At 38.7% G+C, this 22,774-nt stretch overlaps 1 protein-coding gene across 2 annotated transcripts in view; it reads right to left on the reverse strand.

Annotated features, from left to right (window-relative positions):
• SHOC2 (SHOC2 leucine rich repeat scaffold protein) overlaps positions 1-22,768 on the reverse strand; it is a 39,759-nt gene extending 16,991 nt beyond the window's left edge. The window contains exons 1-2 of one of the 2 annotated variants that reach the window (XM_010166697.2): positions 21,907-22,768; positions 6,544-6,681 (exon numbers count right to left, since the gene is read on the reverse strand). In XM_010166697.2, the coding sequence (XP_010164999.1) occupies positions 6,544-6,681; positions 21,907-22,609 (841 nt within the window). In that variant the 5' untranslated portion in view covers positions 22,610-22,768. The remainder of the gene's footprint in view (positions 1-6,543; positions 6,682-21,906) is intronic. The other variant, XM_010166698.2, reaches the window with a different exon arrangement.
• Positions 22,769-22,774: the final 6 nt, after the last annotated feature.

The following is a 22,774-nucleotide window of genomic DNA, read 5'->3' on the forward strand; positions in this document are numbered from 1 at the left end:
AAACCAAAGTGCATTACCCTTCTTACACAAAGTCTAGAAATTCTAGAAATTGCTATTAGAAAGCCATTTAACATAAATTTAAAATAATCTCTAACACCCTTTCTGGTTTAAATGCCATTTGAAGAGAGCAAAGAGATTCCTATCTATTTTCAGTCTAACAGCAGCAACCAAAGACAATTTTCCCTCATTATTTAAAAATTAATGCTAAGGCATGACCATGTCAGAAGTTGTTTGTTTTTCAGTTCTGATTCAAGACCATAATCACTGCTGACCACGTATGTGTGAAAGATGCACACACGGTGCTGGCAGAAGCTGAGTGACAAAGGCTCAGGTCTCTGACACGCACCACACACAACACGTGCAGAAGGCCAGGGAGCACTAACTCTTACTGACGTGTTTCTGAAACTAAGCTATGAAAAGTCAACTTCATTTAATATGAATTCATCATAATTTATGTAACCAATAGACCTGCTTGTCTCAGTTCTGATGTGTTCCTTTGAATCACCCTTCCCTCATGCCTGCTTCTTACATAAAGAAAACGAGATTATGGGCTTTTTCTTTCTGCAGTATACAAATCATTCTGAAAACGCTGAGAGCAGTGATAATATAGCTGTACATATTGGTCTCTGCATCTAATTATTGTATGATGGTATTTACACTCACTAAAATACAACGTCCCTATCCTGGTCTTACCAGGAAGAGTATCCAAACAAAATACAAATTTAAAAATATTTTCAGGAATACACATCAAATCAATAAACTCAGAAATAATGAGCCGACAGAAGTTAACCTAACTTTCACAGAAAAACAGTACATATATATTTAACTATATTGTGTCTGCATTGGAGATTTATCTATTAAAACAAACAAAAAAAAGAAGTTATAATTAGCTGAAAATGATACAAACATACAAAAACACTTCACATTGCAGCAGAGTCAAAAGCAATAGTTGGGACTTATTTTGGGTATGAAATATCATGTTTTACTCAATTGATACTTCATACAAGAACACAAAGCTACTGAAATTTATTTCATTTAATTTTTCATTGGTAGCTTTACTTTCCTTCTCAATTGACTATTTAAAACCTTTCTGTGAAATTTAAAGATTTATATAAATGTAAATCACAGTGTAAGAACAGTTTATGCTTAACTGGCAATGCAGAAAAAAAACATTAAGCTTTCCTAAGTGATAGATGTGTTTAATTTTTTAAGTCTGCCCTACAATATAGAGTGAACAGAAAATGTGTAACACAGAATCATAGAATGGTTTGGGTTGGAAGGGACCTTTAAAGGTCAGACCCCTGCAGTAGGCAGGGACATCTATTAGATCAGGTTGTACATTAATATACATTTATAATTTTAGAAAATTAAGGAATGTGAGAATTATTGCACTCAGACTAGAGAGCCAGCTAGTATTTTCTCTCTGGAAAAAAAATGCTCAATGGTAGATACCAAGAGAAGAACCTAAGAAAAGGGAGAGCACACCCTGAAACTTCCCCAAGAGCCGGGCGAGACTGAACAGCGTGTGCCTCAGCAACTTCCTGAATTTAGCAGCAACAGACACATTTTCCTTCTGCGTAACTGTCACGTTGCCCTGTGAGCTTTCAGCATCTACAGCAACCTGTGCAAACACTGACACCCAAGTGTTCCCCACCCATCGCACACCGTACAGGCTGCTTTTTACTGGTTTGAGGTCCACACCTCACAGCTGTGCTTCATCCCTCCCGTTCCGCCGTTGGAGGAGGCAGTGAGCAGTCACTTCCCACTTACCCTCTCCTGTCGCTCACTATTTCTAACTAATTTCACTGCTTTGTATTTATTAGGTCTAGAACTGAAGCCAACAGGAATCAGAAGCTTCATTCCCTCTATGAGACCACCATGAGAACCAGCAAACACTTATAAAAGCCGGAAAATAAGAATGAAAGAGTGGGAGCCACTGCTTTCCACCAGATAAAGAAAAGGCTGAGCTTACTGCAATTGCCCAATACTAGCAGAATCTAATTAAAAATGTTTCATTAACAGCACTGTCCAAGAACAAAACCTTAGACAAAGAACTGAATGCTGATCAGATCTCCCAATGTGAGCCTATGGAAATGGATCAAAGCACTATGTCATGCACTTAAATTTTAAGACAATTACTACTGCCATCAAAGCTGGAACGGGACCCTATGCACTTTACTCCATCAGAGTGGTGGGTAATTAGCAGCATCAAACCCATCAGTCACATATGAACATCACCCCTGAGCACTGAGGGAGCTGCAGGTCCTCTGCTGGGTCTCATCAGGACCAGCACATTTGTCAGATGTTTCAGAATAAGACTTCTCCAGTTTTTGCTAAGCCTGTTAAACTTAAAATACCATTTTAAAGTAGTTCCACTTTTCTACAGAAGTATTTTTACCAGGACTTTTAGGGACTTAAAACCACCACTTGTATAACCTGAGCTGTACCAGTTACACATGCCCAGTTCAGGTCACGATGCTTCATGTTTTATCAACTATGTGTTTTAAAAGCACAGCAGTGCTCTCAGAGGTACACTGGGGCTAAACAGGTTAGAAGCCTCGTTTGTAGCACAATTGCAACCAGCAAAAATGGCAAAGTGACTCCACGTAATACTCACTTTCATCAGAGTTGTGATTTCAGCTTCTGAGCTAATGTGTCGCAGCGAGGGGCAGGAACAGAGCGCAGGGCTTTGAATATGCCTCATTTTCCTAACCATCTCTTAGGAACAGTGCCATGTCAGACACTGGGAAGTGTGTCCAGTGATGGAATTTTTTGTGCTTTTAAAGCATCATTTTGGAACATTTACAACTGACTATTATTTTTCTTATTAAAATGTCTGTTGCCTTAAATGTCCATGAATATGGCACATTTGACTATAATCAAACTGCACACGTAAACACACAAAACTAGAAAATTACAAAACAGATGAAGAATCTGATTTTTTTTAAAAAGCTGTAATTCTGTTTCTGTTGCTTTCTCAACTAAGTGTTTCTGTGCTTTTAAATAAGAAATTATGAACACATTGGTACAGAATGCTACAATTAAAAGTTCAAAGAGGGAACACTCACAAAATGTGGTATTTGCAGCACAAAATTTTCTAAGCTAGCTTGTAATCCAGCGAAACACTTTACTCCACCCAAAATTTGCTTTCGCTCTGTCTCAAAAGTCCAATTATTATTTTTAATACAAATGGTATGTTCTTCACCATCTTTTATATATCTTTTGGATATATTAGTGTGCCAGCTAAGTACACAGAGACAAGACATCGTGTAAATAACAGTAGATCATCATATCCCCCCCATTTAAAAAAATAAAAATAAATAAGAAATAAAAAATCAACACCATGGGGGTGGGAGGGTAAATTTACAATTAAAATACTAAGCAGCTAAGATCCCACTATGATTTTGATTCTAGACTTGAGACTCTTGGAATGTGCTAAGCTGTTCCACAAAGCTCATTTTTCTTACAGGAAGTGATCTAATATACAAAGTACTTTACAATTTTCAATCAACAGCAAAACAGATATGAATGTATTAAGCCAATATCTATAAAGCAAGACATTAGGTCACTTCCTGATAACAACTATCTAAAATCGACATTTGTTACTGCATGAAAGCGTGCTTACAAAGAGTTAGTTGAAACAAGAACTTTGTATTTTTACAGAGTGGGTTTATTGGCTCTGCTACCTCTGTAATCATTGCTGATGCATAATCCCTTCCCTGCCACTCCCCTGCATGTCACCCTCCAACATCTCTTCCTCATAGCTCTGTCGCATTTCAGCACAGAACTGTTAGAAAACAAGCTGTTGTGTTGGGATTTTGGGGGTTTTTTTAATTGGCAAGTCCAGAAATCTTTCTGTGGTAAAACCAAAACTTGGTTAGCTAGTCCAGCAGTCAATTTAGGAAGCATTTTGCAAAGATTTTGGGTGGGGGAAGGAGGGAAAGGGTCCTTTTTGAGGGGAGGAAGAAATAGAAAAGGAAGGGGGCTGTTTGTTTTTCAAAGCAGTCTGAGAAAAACATTCCTCTCAAGAAAAAAAAAAACAGGCCTCCATCAAAAGGGTGTTGGTGGGGGAGGAGAGGACAGACCTGGCAGTAATGGAAAGTCTGTACCGTAACAGCAGGCTCAGAGGCTCATAGTACATTAAATATTTAGAAGGAGTAAGTGTGCTTGGTCTTTTTTGTACTTGGTGTGTGACCCCCAGCCCAGTTTGACTGAACTGGGGAAACATGAACAGCACTTACATATTAATTGTACTGAAACCTGGCAGCGTGTAAATGTTGCCAGAAAAGCCAGTTGTGCCAAACACCAGGTAGATATCCACGAGCAGGGAAGGGATGGAAACAGGAGCGAGAGATGGAGGGGCTGGAAGGGCCGTCCCGCAGCCGCCCGAGCGACACACGCCAGGCGGCCACGCGCCATTTACTCGCCGGGTTTTTCTCAGTACTCAAGAACCTCTCGCTGAACAAACCTAACCACAATGCAAGCTGTAATCTAAAAATCAAGCCGCAACTTGCTTTAATGTTGAACCAAAACTGCGATGACTAAGAAATAAAGCCAATGTTGCTGAACTGGCTACGGCTGCCTTTTCTGTAACTTGCATAAATGTAGGTTGATCGTTATCATTTAAGATGGAGATTAAAATTTTTCCCTTCAGTATTCAATTCTGGCTGTTTGTGAACTCTGTGTGGCACAAATACCAATTTCTGATTTGAAGTTTCTACTCTGAACAGAAATGCTCAGCTACTACACATTGGTCAATACAAACAACAGGTATTTCCCAGTGGAGCAAAAACTGAACCAGTGTAAGGTTGAAGACATGACAGCACACTGCTGTCTCTTACCATTATTCATCTGTCTTTGGCAGTCTGTCGAGCATTGATATTCAGCTCGGATAAGCACGTAAAGAGACAGCTATATACATTTTAAAATAAGTAAATGAAAAAAAACCTCATTTAAAGACAATGCAATGGAAATACAAAACAAAACAGGCAGCAATCCAGTCCAAGCAGGTATGAACCTGACTCAATACAAACCACCTAAGCTTACAGTAACTTTCTCAAGAAAGAGAGGAGTCCAAACTATCTTGATTGCATAGTCAGCAATTTCCTATCACAAATGACTGAAGTGCCTAAGTAACTTTGTGCCTCTCAGGTCTACCTGAAGACCTTTCCCTGCAAGCACAGCCTTGCAGCATATTATAAGTAAGATTTTTGTGGTCCTCTGAGAAGCTCAGTGACTGCTGTCACTTAACAACTCAGTAAATCATACTACTGTTCTGCACAAGAATCAACAATAGTGGTCTATCAGCCCTGACAACAGAAATCTCCCACTTGCTAAGAGACTTTTTCCCATAATTGGCAGTTTATCCAGAGAACTCACATCCTAAATATGACATGTACGCTGCACATAATTTTTTTTTAAAATAACTTGCAGTAAGATTTACAAAATAGCTACTAAAATAAAGGCTGTGCTTATGAATTGTGTAAGTTAGATGCAAATTCCAGATGGAACAGGATCGCCAGAGTTTAAAAATATCATCAATCCAGGAAGGAAGTTTAGTTCCAGTGGATATTTCATCAATGTAAACTCTGTTTAGGTCAAGCTTTCTAAACAAAAAGCCACAGTAGCTCCACACTCAAAAATTTACCGCTAGGAGAAAAGCTGGAGCGTTGTTAAGTGGTTCTTCACTTCTCTACTCATTCTCTTTACTATATATAAAAGAACATTAACAAAATGCCCGATATAAATATCGTTTAAGTGATAACATTCATTCTTCCAAGTACGTTTTGGTGACAAATAAGAGCTTAAAGTCATGATGGCCTTGTTTTTTTGTCTTTTTAGATTACAGCATGCATCTTTCTCTGCCATCTGTTTAAAACTGATTTAATTAACCAGGAAAAGTCATATTTTGTTGTTTCATCCTCTATGAGATTCTGAAATCGACCATGACAGTGTTTATTTCAGGCTTATTCCCAAAGTTGCAAATCCTCTGTATTTTATTGCATTAGAACATGGATTTTGTGGACTTGGAATATTTTTTTTTTAGTCATTCTATGGAAAAGCTAAAATATACAGAATTCATTTAAAACATTTATCTTTTTAGTTCTATTTTTCTTTAGCCAAGGACATTAGTTAAAACTATCTGTCCACGTATGACACTTCAGCTAAGAGTCTTTCAGCCTTTTCTTCCTTTATATGCTCAGTTTCATTACAGAATAGACAGACAAGCTGTGGATGTTTATTGATAACCATAGAACACCTTAAATCGGAGTTAGAAGTGATGGATTTTTTTCGTGTAACTCTCATTCTTAGACGATGCTGCACTCTACAGCACAGCTAGATTTAACAGTGTAATTCAGAAAGCCAGAATTGACATTTAAGGTAACACACACACCTTGCTTTTGATCTCAAATGGGAAGCTGCCTAGAGTTGAACACCAGTCATTTTACAGTCACCAACCAAATAATCATTCTTAAATGTGTTCCTCTTACTGAACATTTTGAATTAGTGATTTATTTTCTCTTCTCCAGTCTCTTCACATACCTATGGTTTCTGGCAAGTCCAAGAGCTCATTGTGCTGCAAGTCAAGGTTGGTGATCTGTGTGCAGCTTCCAATCTCTTCTGGAAGATGTTCAAGCTGATTGTGCGCTACATCCAGCGTTATGAGGTTACACAACTCGCCTAAAAGCACAAAAGAAAACCAAAACATCAAGTTCTTTTATGTACAGCTCTAGAAAATGACTTCTACACAAAGATTAATAGAATCAGATAGATTTGGGGATAATCTGAAAAAAGATACTACAATAAAGTTATACATATAAGACATTACAGTATCACAATTTTGTCAGTCAAATCTAAAGCTTGATCAACAATTTTTTAAAACTCAGATAAAGCTTTTATAGATTCTCTGAAGAAATCTTATTTATTTATTGATTTTCTTCTGACAGTTCAAACTGTGGAATAAGAGTACAAAACCTATACCTCACGTGTGTTTCAGGTTGACCAGAAGTTTAAAACATCACAGAGTAAGACAATTGTATCAAATTTTGAGAAATTGAGATCTGCTTTTATAGCATGAATTATTTTCAGGCACGAAACCAACAATTAAGAGACAACAAAATTATCTGGCTGACAAACTAGGTAAGTTACCCAGAATGTTATTTTTCATCTTTTTTAAGTCATCACAAAAAAGGCAACTTATGATAGGTAAACTGTAAACCTACATACATAGATTTTTGTATTTTATATATGCAAGCAGAGCTATAGCAAGTAAAAGTTTGAAATAAAAGGCTTATCTGTTAAGCCTTAAAAAAGACTGGAATTGCTTAGTGTTCAGCTACTTTACACTGAACTGCTTCATTCCAGACACTTACACATTAATTTAAATTAACGTATAGCTAGGCACAAATCTCTATGTACAGTAGTTTCACCTAATTTAATGGTAAACACACTGTATTCTGAGCAATAGCTTGTTGGGTTTGTTTAAAAAAAACCCCCCATGTGTGCATGTATGAATACAGGTGTATGCATTCACATATTTTTGCATCTGATGGAGGTGAAATTAATGCAAATGATTTGAACAAATTCAACTCTCTCCAGTAAAGATGAGGTCACTGTATTTGTGTATAAGAACATGACTCAGTGAGTAACAGATTTGGAAGAGCAATAAATTCCTTTTGAGGAGCGAATGTCTATTTTTATGCTTCAGTGTTGTATCTTTGACACAATCTTTTAAGGATTTACCCGCAGGCCTGCAGGACTAGCTCGGCCAAGTTTTGACATGCAGACTGTCTACCTATTAGATCAGCAGATAATCACAAACGGTGATTTAATAAATCGTAAAATAATCATGAATTCAGGCTTGTGCTGAGTTTTATGTGTCGTGTAGCCACAATGCTTACTGTGTATCACAAAACAGTTGTGAAAAGCCAGTAAAAGCCAACCCCAACAGCTTCATTATTCCATTTTGCTTAGATTGTTATATAAGTGATCTTATTTCCTGCATTTATTAACCCAAATTTTCTAGAAAACTCTAGTTTTTCTAGAAACTAGGCAGCTGAAACGTAGAGATGTAGCTTAAGCAGCTCTTCCATCACTCTGTGCGTGTTGCTTCTCTTAAGTCAGCATTCAAGTGTATTCCAGGCAACAGTCAATAGTCAAACATGCTGCATCCAGCACTGCACAGACCACAGGCTTCAATGCCATTACTATGCAGAAGAAAGCAAATTTAAGAAAAAAATTAAGCAAGAGTTAATGTTCTGTGGTAGGAGCACCTTTTTGTTATTCATGAAAACAAGTGGGCAAAGTGCAGAATGCAATAGAAGGAGGAAGAAAAGCTTGACAAAGACTTAAAAAACCCGCCCTTTAAACAAACAAAAAAAGAACCCAATAAATCTTTACTAAGATAACTCAAGAACCTTCACACACTTTGGGGCAGTAGTTTTCACATCGTGATCGCTGTTTTCACTTGTTTTCACTTCAGACCTAAACCAATGATGTCAAATCTGAAATGTGGCATAAATTTCATTTCATCACACTGATTTCTCATTTACTTGACTCTTCCCACTCTACATCTGCTGAAGTTGAAGGAAGACTTGGGTTTTTGCAGCAACGTTTGCTGTACTTCATTTTTGCACCTGCTGAAAACTTTGACAACAGCAAGCTACGTGTTTGAAACAAACTTCTCACCAGCTAATTCTGGGGAGGGAAAAAAAAGATGTTCATGTTTATTTAGCCAATTAAGGGCAAGTTAGCCCTTTCATTTACTTTGGATAGCCATACTTAACATTGTTATATTAAAGGTGTAAGCATTGTTTTAAAAAGCAACAATGGTAAATATTTGATAAAAATTCTGAATGTTAAAATAGATTGAGGACTACCCAACAAACTTCAAAGAAATCAAGCAGAAGTTAAAGCCCTACCATGAAGAACAATGACTTAAGGAAAACCATTTCAACAGATATGACAACATTCAGCTTTTAGTTCACATTGCTCAGTAAGGAATCTTGCTCTTGGACGTAGTAATACTTATGGCTTTGACAGCATCTCACCAAAGTGCTCTTTTTTTCCACTACGGGAAGAAAGAGAGGGGAGGTGAAGTGCTGTTGGCACTGAAATCCTTTCAATACTTTAATTTGGATTGTTGAGACACAGCATAGCGTGCAAGTCAACAAAAAGCACTCAAGGTACATTTCTCCTGTTGTTCTCCATGACGTATGGAAAAAATTCTTACATCCAGTATACTCAACAAGGTGCAAAACATTTAGGTAATGTGGTAGAGGCTCATCTCCACGTGCAAAGGCACACAAAGGACCAGCAGTGGGTGGGAGAACCCCAATACTGGCTGTCCCAGGCAAGTAGTCAGCCCCATGGCCAGTGCAAGACCCATCACAGTGAATAAACGGAAAGGTTCTCCCCAGAGCACCTCACAGACTGAGGGCTGTTGCTGCATATGGGGCTTGAACACCTACTATGGGTTGCAAGGAAGAGCAACATGGGACTGTAAGAGTTGCTATAGGATCTTTAGGGAAGGGGAAAGGGATCAATCAATGTGGTTTGGGAAGGACAAGTATGCAAAAATAGAGGGATAAGGAAATAAAAGGGTCCAGTCCAGTCCTTTACACACCTGGTCGCACATCAGCACCATCTACCCTTTCTTCTCCTTAAACCCTATTTCTAACTATTTTTCTGGGTGAGAGGCTCTCTGTTCTGCATGCAGGGAGGGAGGTCTGAGTACCAGCAACACTGCAGTTAACGTGACCAGCACTACTGAAATCACCCCAGTACATGGGACCAGAACCACTCTGGACATGGAGGGTACACTGCTGCCAGGCCAGCAGCTAAAGATCAGGGGCAGCTCTTTCACCAGCTGACTGACGGCAGTGATGTAGCCCATGAACGGACCCACTGTGCACTGCACTGCTGCACAACAGCACCTCTTTCAAAAATTATGCCAGGATAAACACATGGCATAAACAATTGACAGAACAAATAATGATCTGCAAGAACAAAGAGACCAAACTCAAGGCCATCTGCACAATGCTTTTCCTCGGAGCCGATGTAAAGCCAGCTTGTTTCTGTGATGGAAAGTGTCCTTATTGTCTGAACAGTGACAACTGTATTGAAGGAAACAATCCCCCAAACAGGTGAAAATAAGTTTCAGCAAGATACAACTGAAGTCTGGCATTTTTGCTTGGCCAGAGTAAGAAGCATATGTCGAAATAAAAAAGAAAGTTTTCTTAAAAGAAAGATTTGCTCAAGTGTAAAAAGAAAAAAAGCAGCTAATGAGTGAGGAGCTGATGATCTTATTCATATTAAAAGAATCAACATCTGCTCTTTTCTACTGTACTGCATAAACTTTGCTGAAACACGTTCGTATCTTAATCAATTTAACAGAAATACACCAGCTAGAAATGTGCTGCAACTCAGAATCAGCCTTCCCCAGAAAGTAGTTTACTAAGGAAAAACCCATTCCAGTTCACACCCAGACAACTCCAGCATCGCTCCACCAAAGGGCTGTTCAAACACCTGAAAACACTGGAGCAAAGCAAGCACTGCTTTAGGGAAATACTAATCACAGGTAAAATTAACTAATGCTTTTCACCAGAAGTAATGTCCAAAACAGACAAATCTTAAGCTCACAGTAATGAATAAAGGATTCTCCATGGGCTACTTGCAACTGCATTGAGGGGACAAGCATCCTCAGGACAACTAGAAAATAAACTAGGAAGGTGCTGGGGTTTGGGGTTGAGTTTTGCTTCCCCCTCACAGACTTTTTTTTTTTTTAATACTACACATTGCACTGTAATTGCAGAGGAAAAAAAAACAATTGAAGCTCAGAAATCTGCCAAGAAAGCAGATAGAAACTGCATGTACTAGCTGGCTTGACAAGAAAAGGTTTTAAAGTAGAAGTAATGCCCATATGAAATACATAAAGCAGTTTCTCTATAAATAACTTTCACAAAATGGTTAGTTACACCCTATTATGTAGTTTTTAAAAACTTGTATTTTAAAAGATTCTACAAGATAAAAATTTCAGATGATTCACATGCACTTTTCAGAGAAAATAGTTTGTGAAGACTCCCAACCACCTTCCAGTCAAAAACACTGTTAAAAATACAGCTGAGTATACATCTCAACAATCCTTAAAAAAGGTAGGGTGAGCAATCACCTCACTGTCGTTCTCATATGCATGGAGACTAAATGTTATAGTACGACAAAGCTAAATATACCTGGTGAAAAACCCCAGCATTATGAAATGACTAATATTTTCTGCATAATGAGGCAGAATTATAGTCCCATTACATGGCCAACCTTGAAAGCCTGTTAAGACAAGAGGACCGAGTTACATGCCCTGACTTACATAACTCTGAAAAATCTTCTTGGCCAGTTAAAAAACAAAATATAGCTCCACCAAAAAAAAAAAATCTAAAAGTACACACAAATTAAGTTGTGTAGGGAGAGAGAATGGCAAAGAGGCTTCAGTGTCTCCTACCACTAATTCACTCAGTTGGCAACACTCTTGGACGACAAAGACAATTTGCAATATAGCCTGTTTTCCGCTGGATTAACTCCGTGCCTGCCCATGCTTAAGAAGATTGAAAATTATGAAATCCTTCACCACATGATAAATCCTGGTCCAGATGACACAGCAAGAGGATCAAGACTCTTACAGAGAGTACAAGGAAGAGGAGAATGCAAATATTAGTGGGACTTCAGGCTGGTGTGTCACAACACTGGTTGTAAGCTAATTTGTAAAGAATAATTATGCAAAATCAGTAATACTGGGAACAAGTTACAAACAGTTGCCCTAACTTTGGTAGTTATCCATCTCGCACTTGGCTCTCTGCTGGGGAAGAAAAGGGGAAAAAAAAATGTTTGGGCTGTCTATAAAACTTTGGATAAGTGTCCTGATTTCAGAAAAAAAATAAACAATTTTACAAATTGTAAAGTTTCAGAATCTTTTCCCTCTCTCTGAGGTTTGAGTACATCACTGTAACAGACAGCCTGAACTTTCTGCTCATTACCAGCTGCCCAAAAGAACAGTTAAGCAGTCAGAGCTATTTTGAATTATTACTGCACAACTATAACTTGCGCAGAAGAGTTACTGAGCAGAAAGAATGCAACCTTAATATGGTCACAAGTGACTTATGTACCAAAGTTAAAATATTCATATAAGTAAGAAATAACCACAGTAAAATATTTAGAATTTGCAGAATGCACAACAGGATCCAGTTATGGGAACCACTCAAAAACACAGAACCTAAGCTCAGCTGAAAAGAGAGACTCAAAATATGGTCTAAAACAAGCTTCAACAAGACACAACAGCAAAACACTTTTTATTTATTGCTTATAACTGAAAGTAACAAATACATAAAATTAAAAACGTGTTCAAACAACATTTTAAACAAGCAAAACGTAGAAGAAACAGTCTTAGCAAGGGCTCAGGGCAGGATTTGAACTGGGCAGTAGAACAAACCAAGAGGAACTTCATGAAGTGCCAAGACAAAAGCAAAGTCTTGCAGCTAGCATGGAAGAACCCGGTAAAGCTGTGCAGCCTCACACACCAGCCAGTGAGGAAACAGCTCTGCATGGAAGGACCAGGGGGTCATATTTTGGATCCTGTCCATTTTGAGTGTGGAACAAGTGTGCTCGCTCTCCAGTAATAAAGGCTAACCACCAACTGGGTTGCATTAGCAAGGGCAGCCTGAGGGAAGTGAGTATTTCCCCCTGTTCAACACTTATGAAAGTATTCAAACAGTTGAAATAATTGCACCATTGATATTAAAAAAAAAAAAAAAAAGCTGGACTTCGAACAAGCTGTCAGTATTTACTGGAATTACACTTGAGGCATCATCCCCATAAGCTCTGCAAGTAGATCAAAAAGGCAGAACTACTTAATCATTATCCTAAAGCCAGTCTGAAGAAAATGTAATCAGGTGGAATTTGACTAGCTGTCAAGACAAAAGCGCATCCCCACAAGAGCTTTCACAGGAATCAGAACTCAGACACCAAAGCTGAAGCCAGCCAAAATAAAATTCTTCACTCTTCCTGCAGCTCAAGAAAGCAACCTGAACTGGATCAAATAAGCAGTCATTTTATTTGACTTATAGGGAGCAGCACACACATATCAATGCCTATATTTATTCCACTTCTGTTCACAACTTCATGCTTTTTATCACATTAGAATACAAAAATATAAAAATATTCTCAACCACTGTGTTTGCAGATATTAGCATGCCAGCTAAGCCCAGGAACACAACTTGATTTCCTTCAAACTGCTGAAACAGAAAGGGTTCTTAGATACAAATAATGTAAATAAATCTTTCTCTATATTGTCAGGTCTGCTAAAAAAAAAAGGGGGAATGAAATTCAAAGTACCACTGAAAAGCTCTGCAACTAACCAGTCACTTAATAAGGAGGTACTATATTCAGCGTGGAGTGAGTAGACGTGAACTAATGAAGCTGCACACATCTGGTTTGCTGTCTATGCTACTGAAAACCAAACAGGTGCAAGTGTTATGAAAAAGAGTTTCAAAGTAGTGAAGAAACCACAAATGATCTAAATATTGGGTAGATGGGGGAAGGGAAGAACAGAAGAGAGTCTCAGAGACATTCCAAGTCTGGTGTAGGCAGATTCCCCGAATTACAATCTAAAAATATTTCCCTTGCAGAACAGCCCTGACCAGATTCTCCATAGAATAAGAGTTGCATTCACAGACAGAAAACACAATATTTGGAGTCTTAAGAAACTTGGAGAAACTATGCAAATGTAACTTCAACTGTGTTGACAATATTATTTCTATTTGAGCTGTGTGTGCTAAGACGACAAAAATACCAAACACTGTTTTAAGATGCAACCCTGCCTTTCCAAAGAAGATATTATCAACGTGATTGTGCAAAACAGTTCCTTCAACACAACATGGAGGAATGCAATAAAACTCTCTACACAAGAAATGCAAAACGTTTGCTTAAGTAACAGCCTGCAAATTGAAGCATTTGCTTGGCCTCATCCCAAGACAGTTCCTCTGGTTTTCATCCTTCTCGTGCTGACTGTCTGACTCACCAAAGCATTCGCATTCTTCCATTCTAATCTTCAACTTTTTGATCTCAGTAGAATGGACAATTTACCAGATATGGTGATGAAACTGGAGTCTACCTTGTGAACTCATTTCCACAGTTATCCATCCATATTGTGTTTTGGCAAAGCTTCCATATGAAAACTTTTCCATTATGGTTTCAGTTCATGGATGCCACCAGAGATTCAACAGCCAAGTGAAGAGGTAAGTTCTGCTTTTGCACTCAGTACATATAGATACTCAGCATCTGCATAACAGTAACCTTTTAATCAAGAACAATGTTCAAAACAAACTTGTGGACTTTTCTAAGGATGCAAAGCATTTACAGGATTTTAAAGGAAAAAAAGTGGTCAAGCCCTTGGAAGAGGAGTCTACTGAGAATTACTAAAGAGACACGTTCCACCAGACTCAGGAAATCCCTGATACGAAAATAGCTGGATCTGGGTTAGTCAGGTTAAGCCTCATATACACTTACCCTGGTTTTATGCAGATGTTAGGGCTACAGTCAGAAGCAGGGTACTGGGCAAGAAGCACTCTGAAAACATCACCACAGTTAGGTAGGATGCAATTTATAAGAAAGCCTAGGTTCACAAATATCAACATAGAGCAGCTTTGCCATCAAGAAACTTGCACATAAAAACATAACAAAAAATTGCTTAAGGAAGGTGGGACTGAGCTGATGCTACCAGGAATCCAATAGAGCTACACCGGGTTTTGAGGACCAAGACATGGAAAGGAAGGGGGAAAGGAAGAAAAAGTGATTCTGAAAATATAATCTGATGCACGTTCAATAGCAGACAGTAATCCATCCTTCTTCAAACCACTTGCAGTGCACTTCACATGCTTCTATACAACACGAGCCATCCTACCTGTGAGGCTTCACAAGTGAGCTGCAGCGAGCCAAGCTGATTTAACAGCTCAGTGTGGGCAAAAGTGGCGTTCCTGCTCTCCCTTTTCCAGTTCATGCTCTCCCACTCCTCCTCCTACACCAGTTCCAGTCTTATCTGAAACTTCACTGAATTCAACTAATTAAAGTAACAGACAACAAAAGTAGCAAAACCATCACTATTTTTCTGTTTGTTTAGTGAGATAAATCACCTCACCAAGGAACAGCTCAGATGAAGGAGGCAGAAGGACTGAGCAGCGGGAAGCTGTGAGGAGGGGCGTAGACACAGCCCCTTTCAGCATCATGAAGCTGTTACACATCAGCACAGCCATTTCACAAGAACTCCCCCTAATTCAGCCACTCTTGAACAGAGCTTTTGGCTAAGCATGAAAAAAAAACCCCAAAAATAAAACCCAAAACAAACAAACAAACAAAAAACCTAAAAAAACCCCATCGACCTTGGAATATGTTTTCAGTTATTCGGTTAAATGGATTTTAAAGTATTTTTAGATCTTATTCAAACAAATCTATATATATGTTGCAGGAAAAGTGTTAAGAGAAGTCCAATAAATGACTAGTAGCAATGACTTCCTTAGGTTGCCCAAGGAAGTAGGTTGCCCAGAGAAGTTGTGGATGCCTTCTCCCTGGAAGTGTTTAAGGCCAGCCTGGATGAGGCTTTGAGCAACCTGGTCTAGTGGAAGGTGTCCCTGCTGATGGCAGGGGGTTTGGAACTGGATGATCTTTAAGGTCCCTTCCAACCCAAACGTGATTCTATGACTTGCTAGGTGCCTAGAGCCTGAATTTGCCAAGTTACTGAGAGACTATCTTCTCACAAAGCACAGATAATATTTTCTTCATTTTTTGGTTTGCTGAGTGAGTTCAGTGGAGTAAACTACTATGTTAAATTAAGAAGCCTTCTGAATATTGAAAAGGCAGGAAACCTTATTGTCGTCATCCTACCTATAGCAACTGGATTGGATGCAGGGGAATGAGAGGTACTGCATTCTGGGGGGGGGAAAGGCCAGAAACACTCATCTGTTACTAACTATAGTGATAACACTTCCTCTTTCTCACCAAAATGTTTATTTTAAATGCAAAGCAACTCTTCCCCAAGTGTAGTCACCTCATTTAAGTTTGTGTTGTTTAACTACTAAAGACAGTTTAAAGCCCAGAACAGAACCAAACTTTAGATTATTTCCCAGCAGCTCAGTGCTGGCAGGTTGACCTCTTCTAGGTTTTCCTCATGACAATACCAACCATAACAGGTCAGTTGTTTTAAAGCAGTTTCCAGGACCACTTAAAACCTGATGAACGATGTGTTTTGCAAACAACATTCTGTTAAATGTTTTACCTTCAGTCTGGTTTTTAAGAAGTGTTTTAGAGTTAGTTTCAGCTTTCCCTAAAAGGAATCCATTTCTAATAAGCATTAATACTGTATGCTTGCACAGTGAGCAGTAGATGTTCTAGATAAGCATTTCTAGAAACTTATTTTGAAATCACATGACCAGGAGTATAGTTTTTACATGTCATCCACCAAACAAGGAACACTACCATAGGATTGGAGACTATCAATTAAAAATTCAGGATATGAGAAATAACAAGGGCAGATTCTAATGACCTCACAGTCGTCTAAACACTATGCAGAGCAACAGAATTTGCAGGAAACATTAACAAAAGGCATGAAAGTAAAAGGCATGAAAATAGAGACAAATAAAAAGTGATTTGAAAAACTATCAGTAAAATAATAAATTAGTTTGGCATAAAGAGTTAACAGCTTTCTACAAATATATGGAAGATCTAGTATATTCAGCCTAGTCAACGTAGACTCCACAAAGATGTTTGATGTAGTAGCATGCAGAAAATAAGTAGGAGACTCAGGTGACCAGTAGAATATCTCATGACATTCAATAAGGTCAAGTACAAGGTCCTGCACTTGGTCTGGGGCAATGCCCAGTATCAATACAGGCTAGGAGCTGAAGGAACTGAGAGCAGCCCTGCAGAGTAGGACTAGGGGGTACTGGTGGATGAAAAGCTGGACATGAGCCAGCAATATGTGCTCCCAGCCCAGAAGGCCAACGATATCCTGGGCTTCATAAAAAGAAATATGGTCAGCAGGTTGATGGAGGTGATTCTGCCCCTCTACTTCACTCTGGTGAGACCCCACCTGCAGTACTGCATCCAGCTCCGGAGTCCTCATCACAGGAAAGACATGGACCTGTTGGAGAAGCTCCAGAGGAGGGACAAAAAAATGGTCAGAAGGATGGAACACCTCTTTTATGAAGAAAAGCTGAGAGAGTTGGGGTTGTTCAGCCTGGAGAAGAGAAGGCTTTGGAAAGACCTTATTGTGACCCTTCAATACTTGAAGGGGGCCTATAAGAAAGATGGGGAAAAACCTTTTAGCAGGGTCTTTAGCGATAAGACAAGGGGGAATGGTTTTAAACTAAAAGAGGGGAGATTTAGACTAGATATAAGGAAGAATTTTTTTACAGTGAGGCTGGTGAAACACTGAACAGGTTGCCAAGAGTGCTGTTAGAGGCCCCATCCCTGGAAACATCCACGGTCAGGCTAGATGGGCCTCTGAGCAGCCTGATCTAGTTGAAGATGTCCCTGCTTACTGCAGGGGGGCTGGATGAGATGACCTTTAAAGGTGCCTTCCAACCCAACCGTTCTATGATTCTATGATAATATGTCAAGATACTTGAGAAACTGATTACAGCTTGCTATGGACATAACAGGACTGAAAGTGAAGTATCAGCTTGGATGGAGCTTACCTCTCCAGGATTCTTAAGAATCCACCTCAAAGCCAATCTTGTACAGCATTTTCAGCATTGACCTAAGCAGAAAGCAAGAGTTTTCTAGCAAGCTAGGGGCATTGGAAGAAACAGGTAATTAAAAATAATGGAAACTCTATGAAATTTAGTAGCCTACAAGAGTATGTTTCTACTAGGACCCTAGGGTTGACCTCTGATGGAAAGAGAGAAGAGAGAAGGTAAAGAGTACAGGTGTCTTGGGTGGTCTCAAGAGTGTTTGCATGATAAGTCTAACACAGTTGCAATATGATCCAGATGCAGGGACAGAGTTATCTCCAGCACAAACTCTCATCAGGAACAATACACTCAAACTAATCAAGCATGCTCAGCATTCAAAACATGAGACAACACAGAAAACGGACAGCAGGGTGACAGAAGGAATGGAGATTTTATGCAAGACTAAAAATTGTGGTCTGAGTAATGGCTGGGAGAAGATATAACTGCTGTCAGCACATACAGTGGGAGAGCAAATGTAAGCAACAGATGGAAACTGCTGCATCTAAGAACAGTGAAACATCACTGGCACAAAAATCAACTAGTCATGGGCATACTGGGTGTTGGAAGAAAGGTCTCAAATATCAGAGCACTTAAGACTCCAGGACTTACTTTCAATTTCTTTCAATGAGAATAGGAAGAAAATAAACTTTACTTTATAAGGCTGGAGACTAAAGATTCCTAGAATAGTAATTAAATGGGATGATTGCTTACAAATCAGGTGACCCTTTATTTCAAAGCAGCAAGTTCCTAAATTTGGAAAGCTTTTTATAATTATACAGAACTGTTATTTTGTGTTCACTGTTTGCAAAAGCCACCACAAGTCTCTAGCACCAGGGTAAGACTTTAATTCCATCACACTCAATGCTGGCTCTTTGAGGGAACAGTAGCAATATCCCATTTTTCAAGATGAAGTCCAGGGTTTTCATTTTTATTTTTTTATTCTGTCGAGGGCAACCTTTTGTAGCACACTTACCTCCAAAAGACAGCTAAAGAAAACCCAGGATTCTTCACATAGTTGTGTACCAGATCAGCAACGTGAACACATCGTAGCCAACTGCTGCAAGACTCGTCCTTGCTGGACAAGTCAGCGGGTTACATAAGCTTTAAATTTTTAAAAATAAGAACAAGCACACTAACTTACCATCAGATATGTGAGCCTTAGGCCCTAGAACAATGGGGTATTTTTAAAAAGAATTTGAAATGCTCCACATGATATTGCTTTATAAAAGATAATGGCCTCATTTTACTTCCCGCTTTGCAGCAACAAAAATTTCTTTGTTATTTACAAGCTGATAATTTAAGAGTGTTTGCTTGTATATAGTATTTACAAACTGTATTATAAACATACAAGGGATTAAAATCATTGGGACTTAAAAGGCATTTTTTTTGTTTGTTTAAAGTGCACTTGTGAAACGTAGAGAAATTACAAGTGTTTAAAGAAACATAAATTCCACTGGAAAGTTAAAAAATAAATTTTTCAGCAGTTTCCTTTTTCAGCCGTATTTCCAGCTCAAACATTTAATCTTTGTACCAGAACGAAGATACACGAAAGTGAGTGAGAAGAAATCAATTACAAAAGTGAAACTATCTTGTCTGGTTTTACTATTTGATGAAAAAGGGTTTCAAACACCTGTTCTGTATGTCTTGGCAGTCAAAATTCTTTGTGTTACTCAAACTTAGAAATCCTTTAATTAATTTATTTTTCAATTGATTCAATTGCAGGGAACCTAGTCAGAAAAATTTACTTCAAATAAAAAAAGGCTGCTGTTGAACATAGCGATTTCCCTTCAAAATTCTTTATAATGGTGAGAGTTGTCTTGTATTTGTGCTTCTAAAATGTCTTCCACAAGGAGGTGTGAACCCATAACAAGGAACATGGGCATTGTCACAATACAAATACAGGCACGACTACCTGCTGGATACCAAGACAGAAGTAGTTAATGTTCTCAAGCTAGGGTTTGATACAGAACTGAGCGCACTGCCTGTATGCATATCAAAACAAGAATTTTAAAAAATTACAAAAGAAAGAAGCAAGCCACATATATTCCACATATATCTACTAAATTTCTCCACGAAACTCTTACACATCATCTCTTTCAAGACTATTGTGAACAAACACATACAGAAGTTACACTTTCATGTAAATGTAACCATAAGAATTCAACAAACAAAACAGTTAAGAAACAAAGAGGTTCCAGCAGCAAGAATAATGTCTGCAGTATCAAACACACCTACAAAAAGTTTCTAAAGGACAACAGCAAACACTGGAACGCGACATCTCACAAAAGTTTTTTCTTCACACACTAGTATTAATTTAAATTTACACAGTACTATCCCCAGTTGAACCTCAGAAGTTGACTCTTTGCTAAATTATATTTAATAACTGAGCCACTAACAGGCCCAGGTAAAGTCCTGACAATTGTGTAATACAGCTCAACCAGCTACATCAGTCGCAATTTCTTCAACATATGCAGAAACATGTGGTATGTTTTGGGGGGTTTTTTTGCAAACCAGCCCCATCATTTCCAGTAAGATTCTCTGATTAGTAAAAGATTCAAAGATGCTGTTGGACTTAAGTTGAAGTGTCAAAATAGGTCAAAGTTGTAATTCCTTAGTCCTCCCAGGGGAAATCCCCATGACTGCTGAGATGCCAGTGCCAACTCAAAAATCAAGTTGATCAGAACACGTACCACATTAACCATTTAATTTTTTCCTAGTAAAAAACTGTTTCTGTGGCTATAGCAGAATCCATTCCAATAGCAGCTACAAGGAGCCAAAAAGCGAGACCAACAACTGCCAGCCTCACTGCATTTCCTCACTCCAGTTACCACGTGCAGAAGCTGTCGTTACCAGCAATGTCCAGTACAATGATTAGCAGTTTCAGACGTGCCCAGGAAATCCTGCCATCAATAACATGTTATCTTACATATCAAGGCGCAGGAGAAAGAGGCAAACACTGCTGGTTTGAAAAAGATCTATTAGGGATCCAAATAACAGCATTTCCCAGGCTTTGCAAAATTAGTGAGCACAGGGGCCAGCTTCAGTAACACTTAACATCCGTGCACACAGGAAAAAGTCCCATACCAGGTTTTAAAAACAGGGCAGAGGGATTATTACTCACAGTGTTACAAGGGCTTTTATATGTTGGGTTTTTTCCCCCCACACTTGAAGAAAGTCAAAGCAGTTTCTTAACTGCATGAAGTTTATGCTTCCCCTCCTCCTAAAGAGACTAAGCTACGTTTGCATTTTAAAAACTGGTGATACATAGAATAAAACTGCTGATGATAGAATCTCCCTTTTATGAGGCACATAAGTTGTTAAAGTATTGCTTGAGAACAGCCTGATAAAGAGATGTTCTCCACGAATCGGAACCTATTAGGAACAACTTAGGAGTTCTTGATACACAGCTATTCCAGCACACTTTTTGTAACAGAATATTCATACCAATAAGCCACTTTCATACTATTTCACCATCTTTTGTAACAATGTTTGGAAAAACAGTTAGTATTCATTAAAAAGTCATAAGAATCATCAACCATGCATACAACATTTGGTCACTTTGTATGAAGAGTCTATGTATTAATATACTCATGACATAAAGGGTAGAGGCTTTCACGAATCATTAACCTACATTATTAACTGTTACAGCATCCAACAGCTTGCTCATGGTCATAGCATGTAGCTACCTATTCTACCTTGTATTACCATGGTCACACCCCTCTGTAACATGCCCACAATGTGTTTATAACTTGCAACAGTTCATAAATGATTTATAAAGAAATCTTAAGATGAAACGTGTCCCTGTATCTTCTTTTTTTTTTTTTTTTTTTTAAACCATCTGGGCTCTGAAGACACAATATGTGAAAGCACAAGGCAAAGATGAAAACAAGATACATCTGATTTTAAGATGAGAGATGAAGAAAAAGGGCTTCTGTTGTTTTTTAAAAAATAGATATCCAAAGTGTTGATTAATCTCAATATAAGCTAACATTGCAACAGTATGACCAAGACCATAATTTTAGGAAGTTTTAAACGAAGAAGGGCACCTGTAGAAGTGGCAGTTTATGTATACTCATCTGAACTGCAAAATTAACTTAAGCACAGAATTAAACTTCCAATCAGTGCAATCGCTTACCAATTTCAGCAGGTAGTTGCTTGATTTTGTTCTCTCGTATGCTAAGCATGGTGAGTTTTGACAAGTTTTTTATATCCTTTTCCACAGTAGTTATACGATTAAAGCGTAGGTAGAGAGTGGCGAGGGAGTTTAGCCTGTACACCACCGAAGGGATTTCTCTAAGTTTGTTATGCCGCAGGTCAAGCATACGCAGTTTCTTCAAGTTATCAAGAGAGTCAGGCAAACTGGTGAGTGAGTTTTCACTCAGGGCCAGTGTCATCAGGTTCACAAGACAGCCCACCTCTGCCGGTAGGGACTGCAGTTTGTTACTGTATAAATAAAGTTCTGTTAACTGCGTGAGCTCTTTGATAGCTGATGGAAGCATGTGTATAGACCTCTTGGATAAGTCCAAGCGCATTGAATTCTCTTCCCGGCATTTATTTAGCTCTTTGATCACTTCAGCATTGCTGGATTTTTTGCGGGTACCTGTGGCTGGATTAGGTCTTTTTATCGTATTGTCCACTGAAAAAGCTACCCCAGGCTGCGTGCTACTGGAGTCCTTCTTTCCATCTTTGGCATCTTTCCCTTTGGTCTTAGGCTCCTTTTCTTTGCTGTCTTTCCCAAATCCTCCAGAGGCTTTGGCCTCCTTCTCCCTTTCTTTTGACGATTGGACTTTTGGATCCTTCTCTTTACAGTCCTTTTCTTTTCCGAGATTACTACTCATGGTGACTCAACGTTTAGCAAGCACCACATGAAATCTGTTTCTGAAGTTCACAAAAACAATTCACTGCTGAGACGACAAGGATCCTTAAAACAGGCAAGCATTGAACCAAGGGAGGAACTTCAAAGGTGAGAGATCCATTTGCTACATATTGGTTCTGAAGGCACT

The sequence above is a fragment of the Antrostomus carolinensis genome, unplaced genomic scaffold (genome assembly GCF_000700745.2).
Source record: "Antrostomus carolinensis isolate BGI_N321 unplaced genomic scaffold, ASM70074v2 scaffold6874, whole genome shotgun sequence".
NCBI lineage: Eukaryota > Metazoa > Chordata > Aves > Caprimulgiformes > Caprimulgidae > Antrostomus > Antrostomus carolinensis.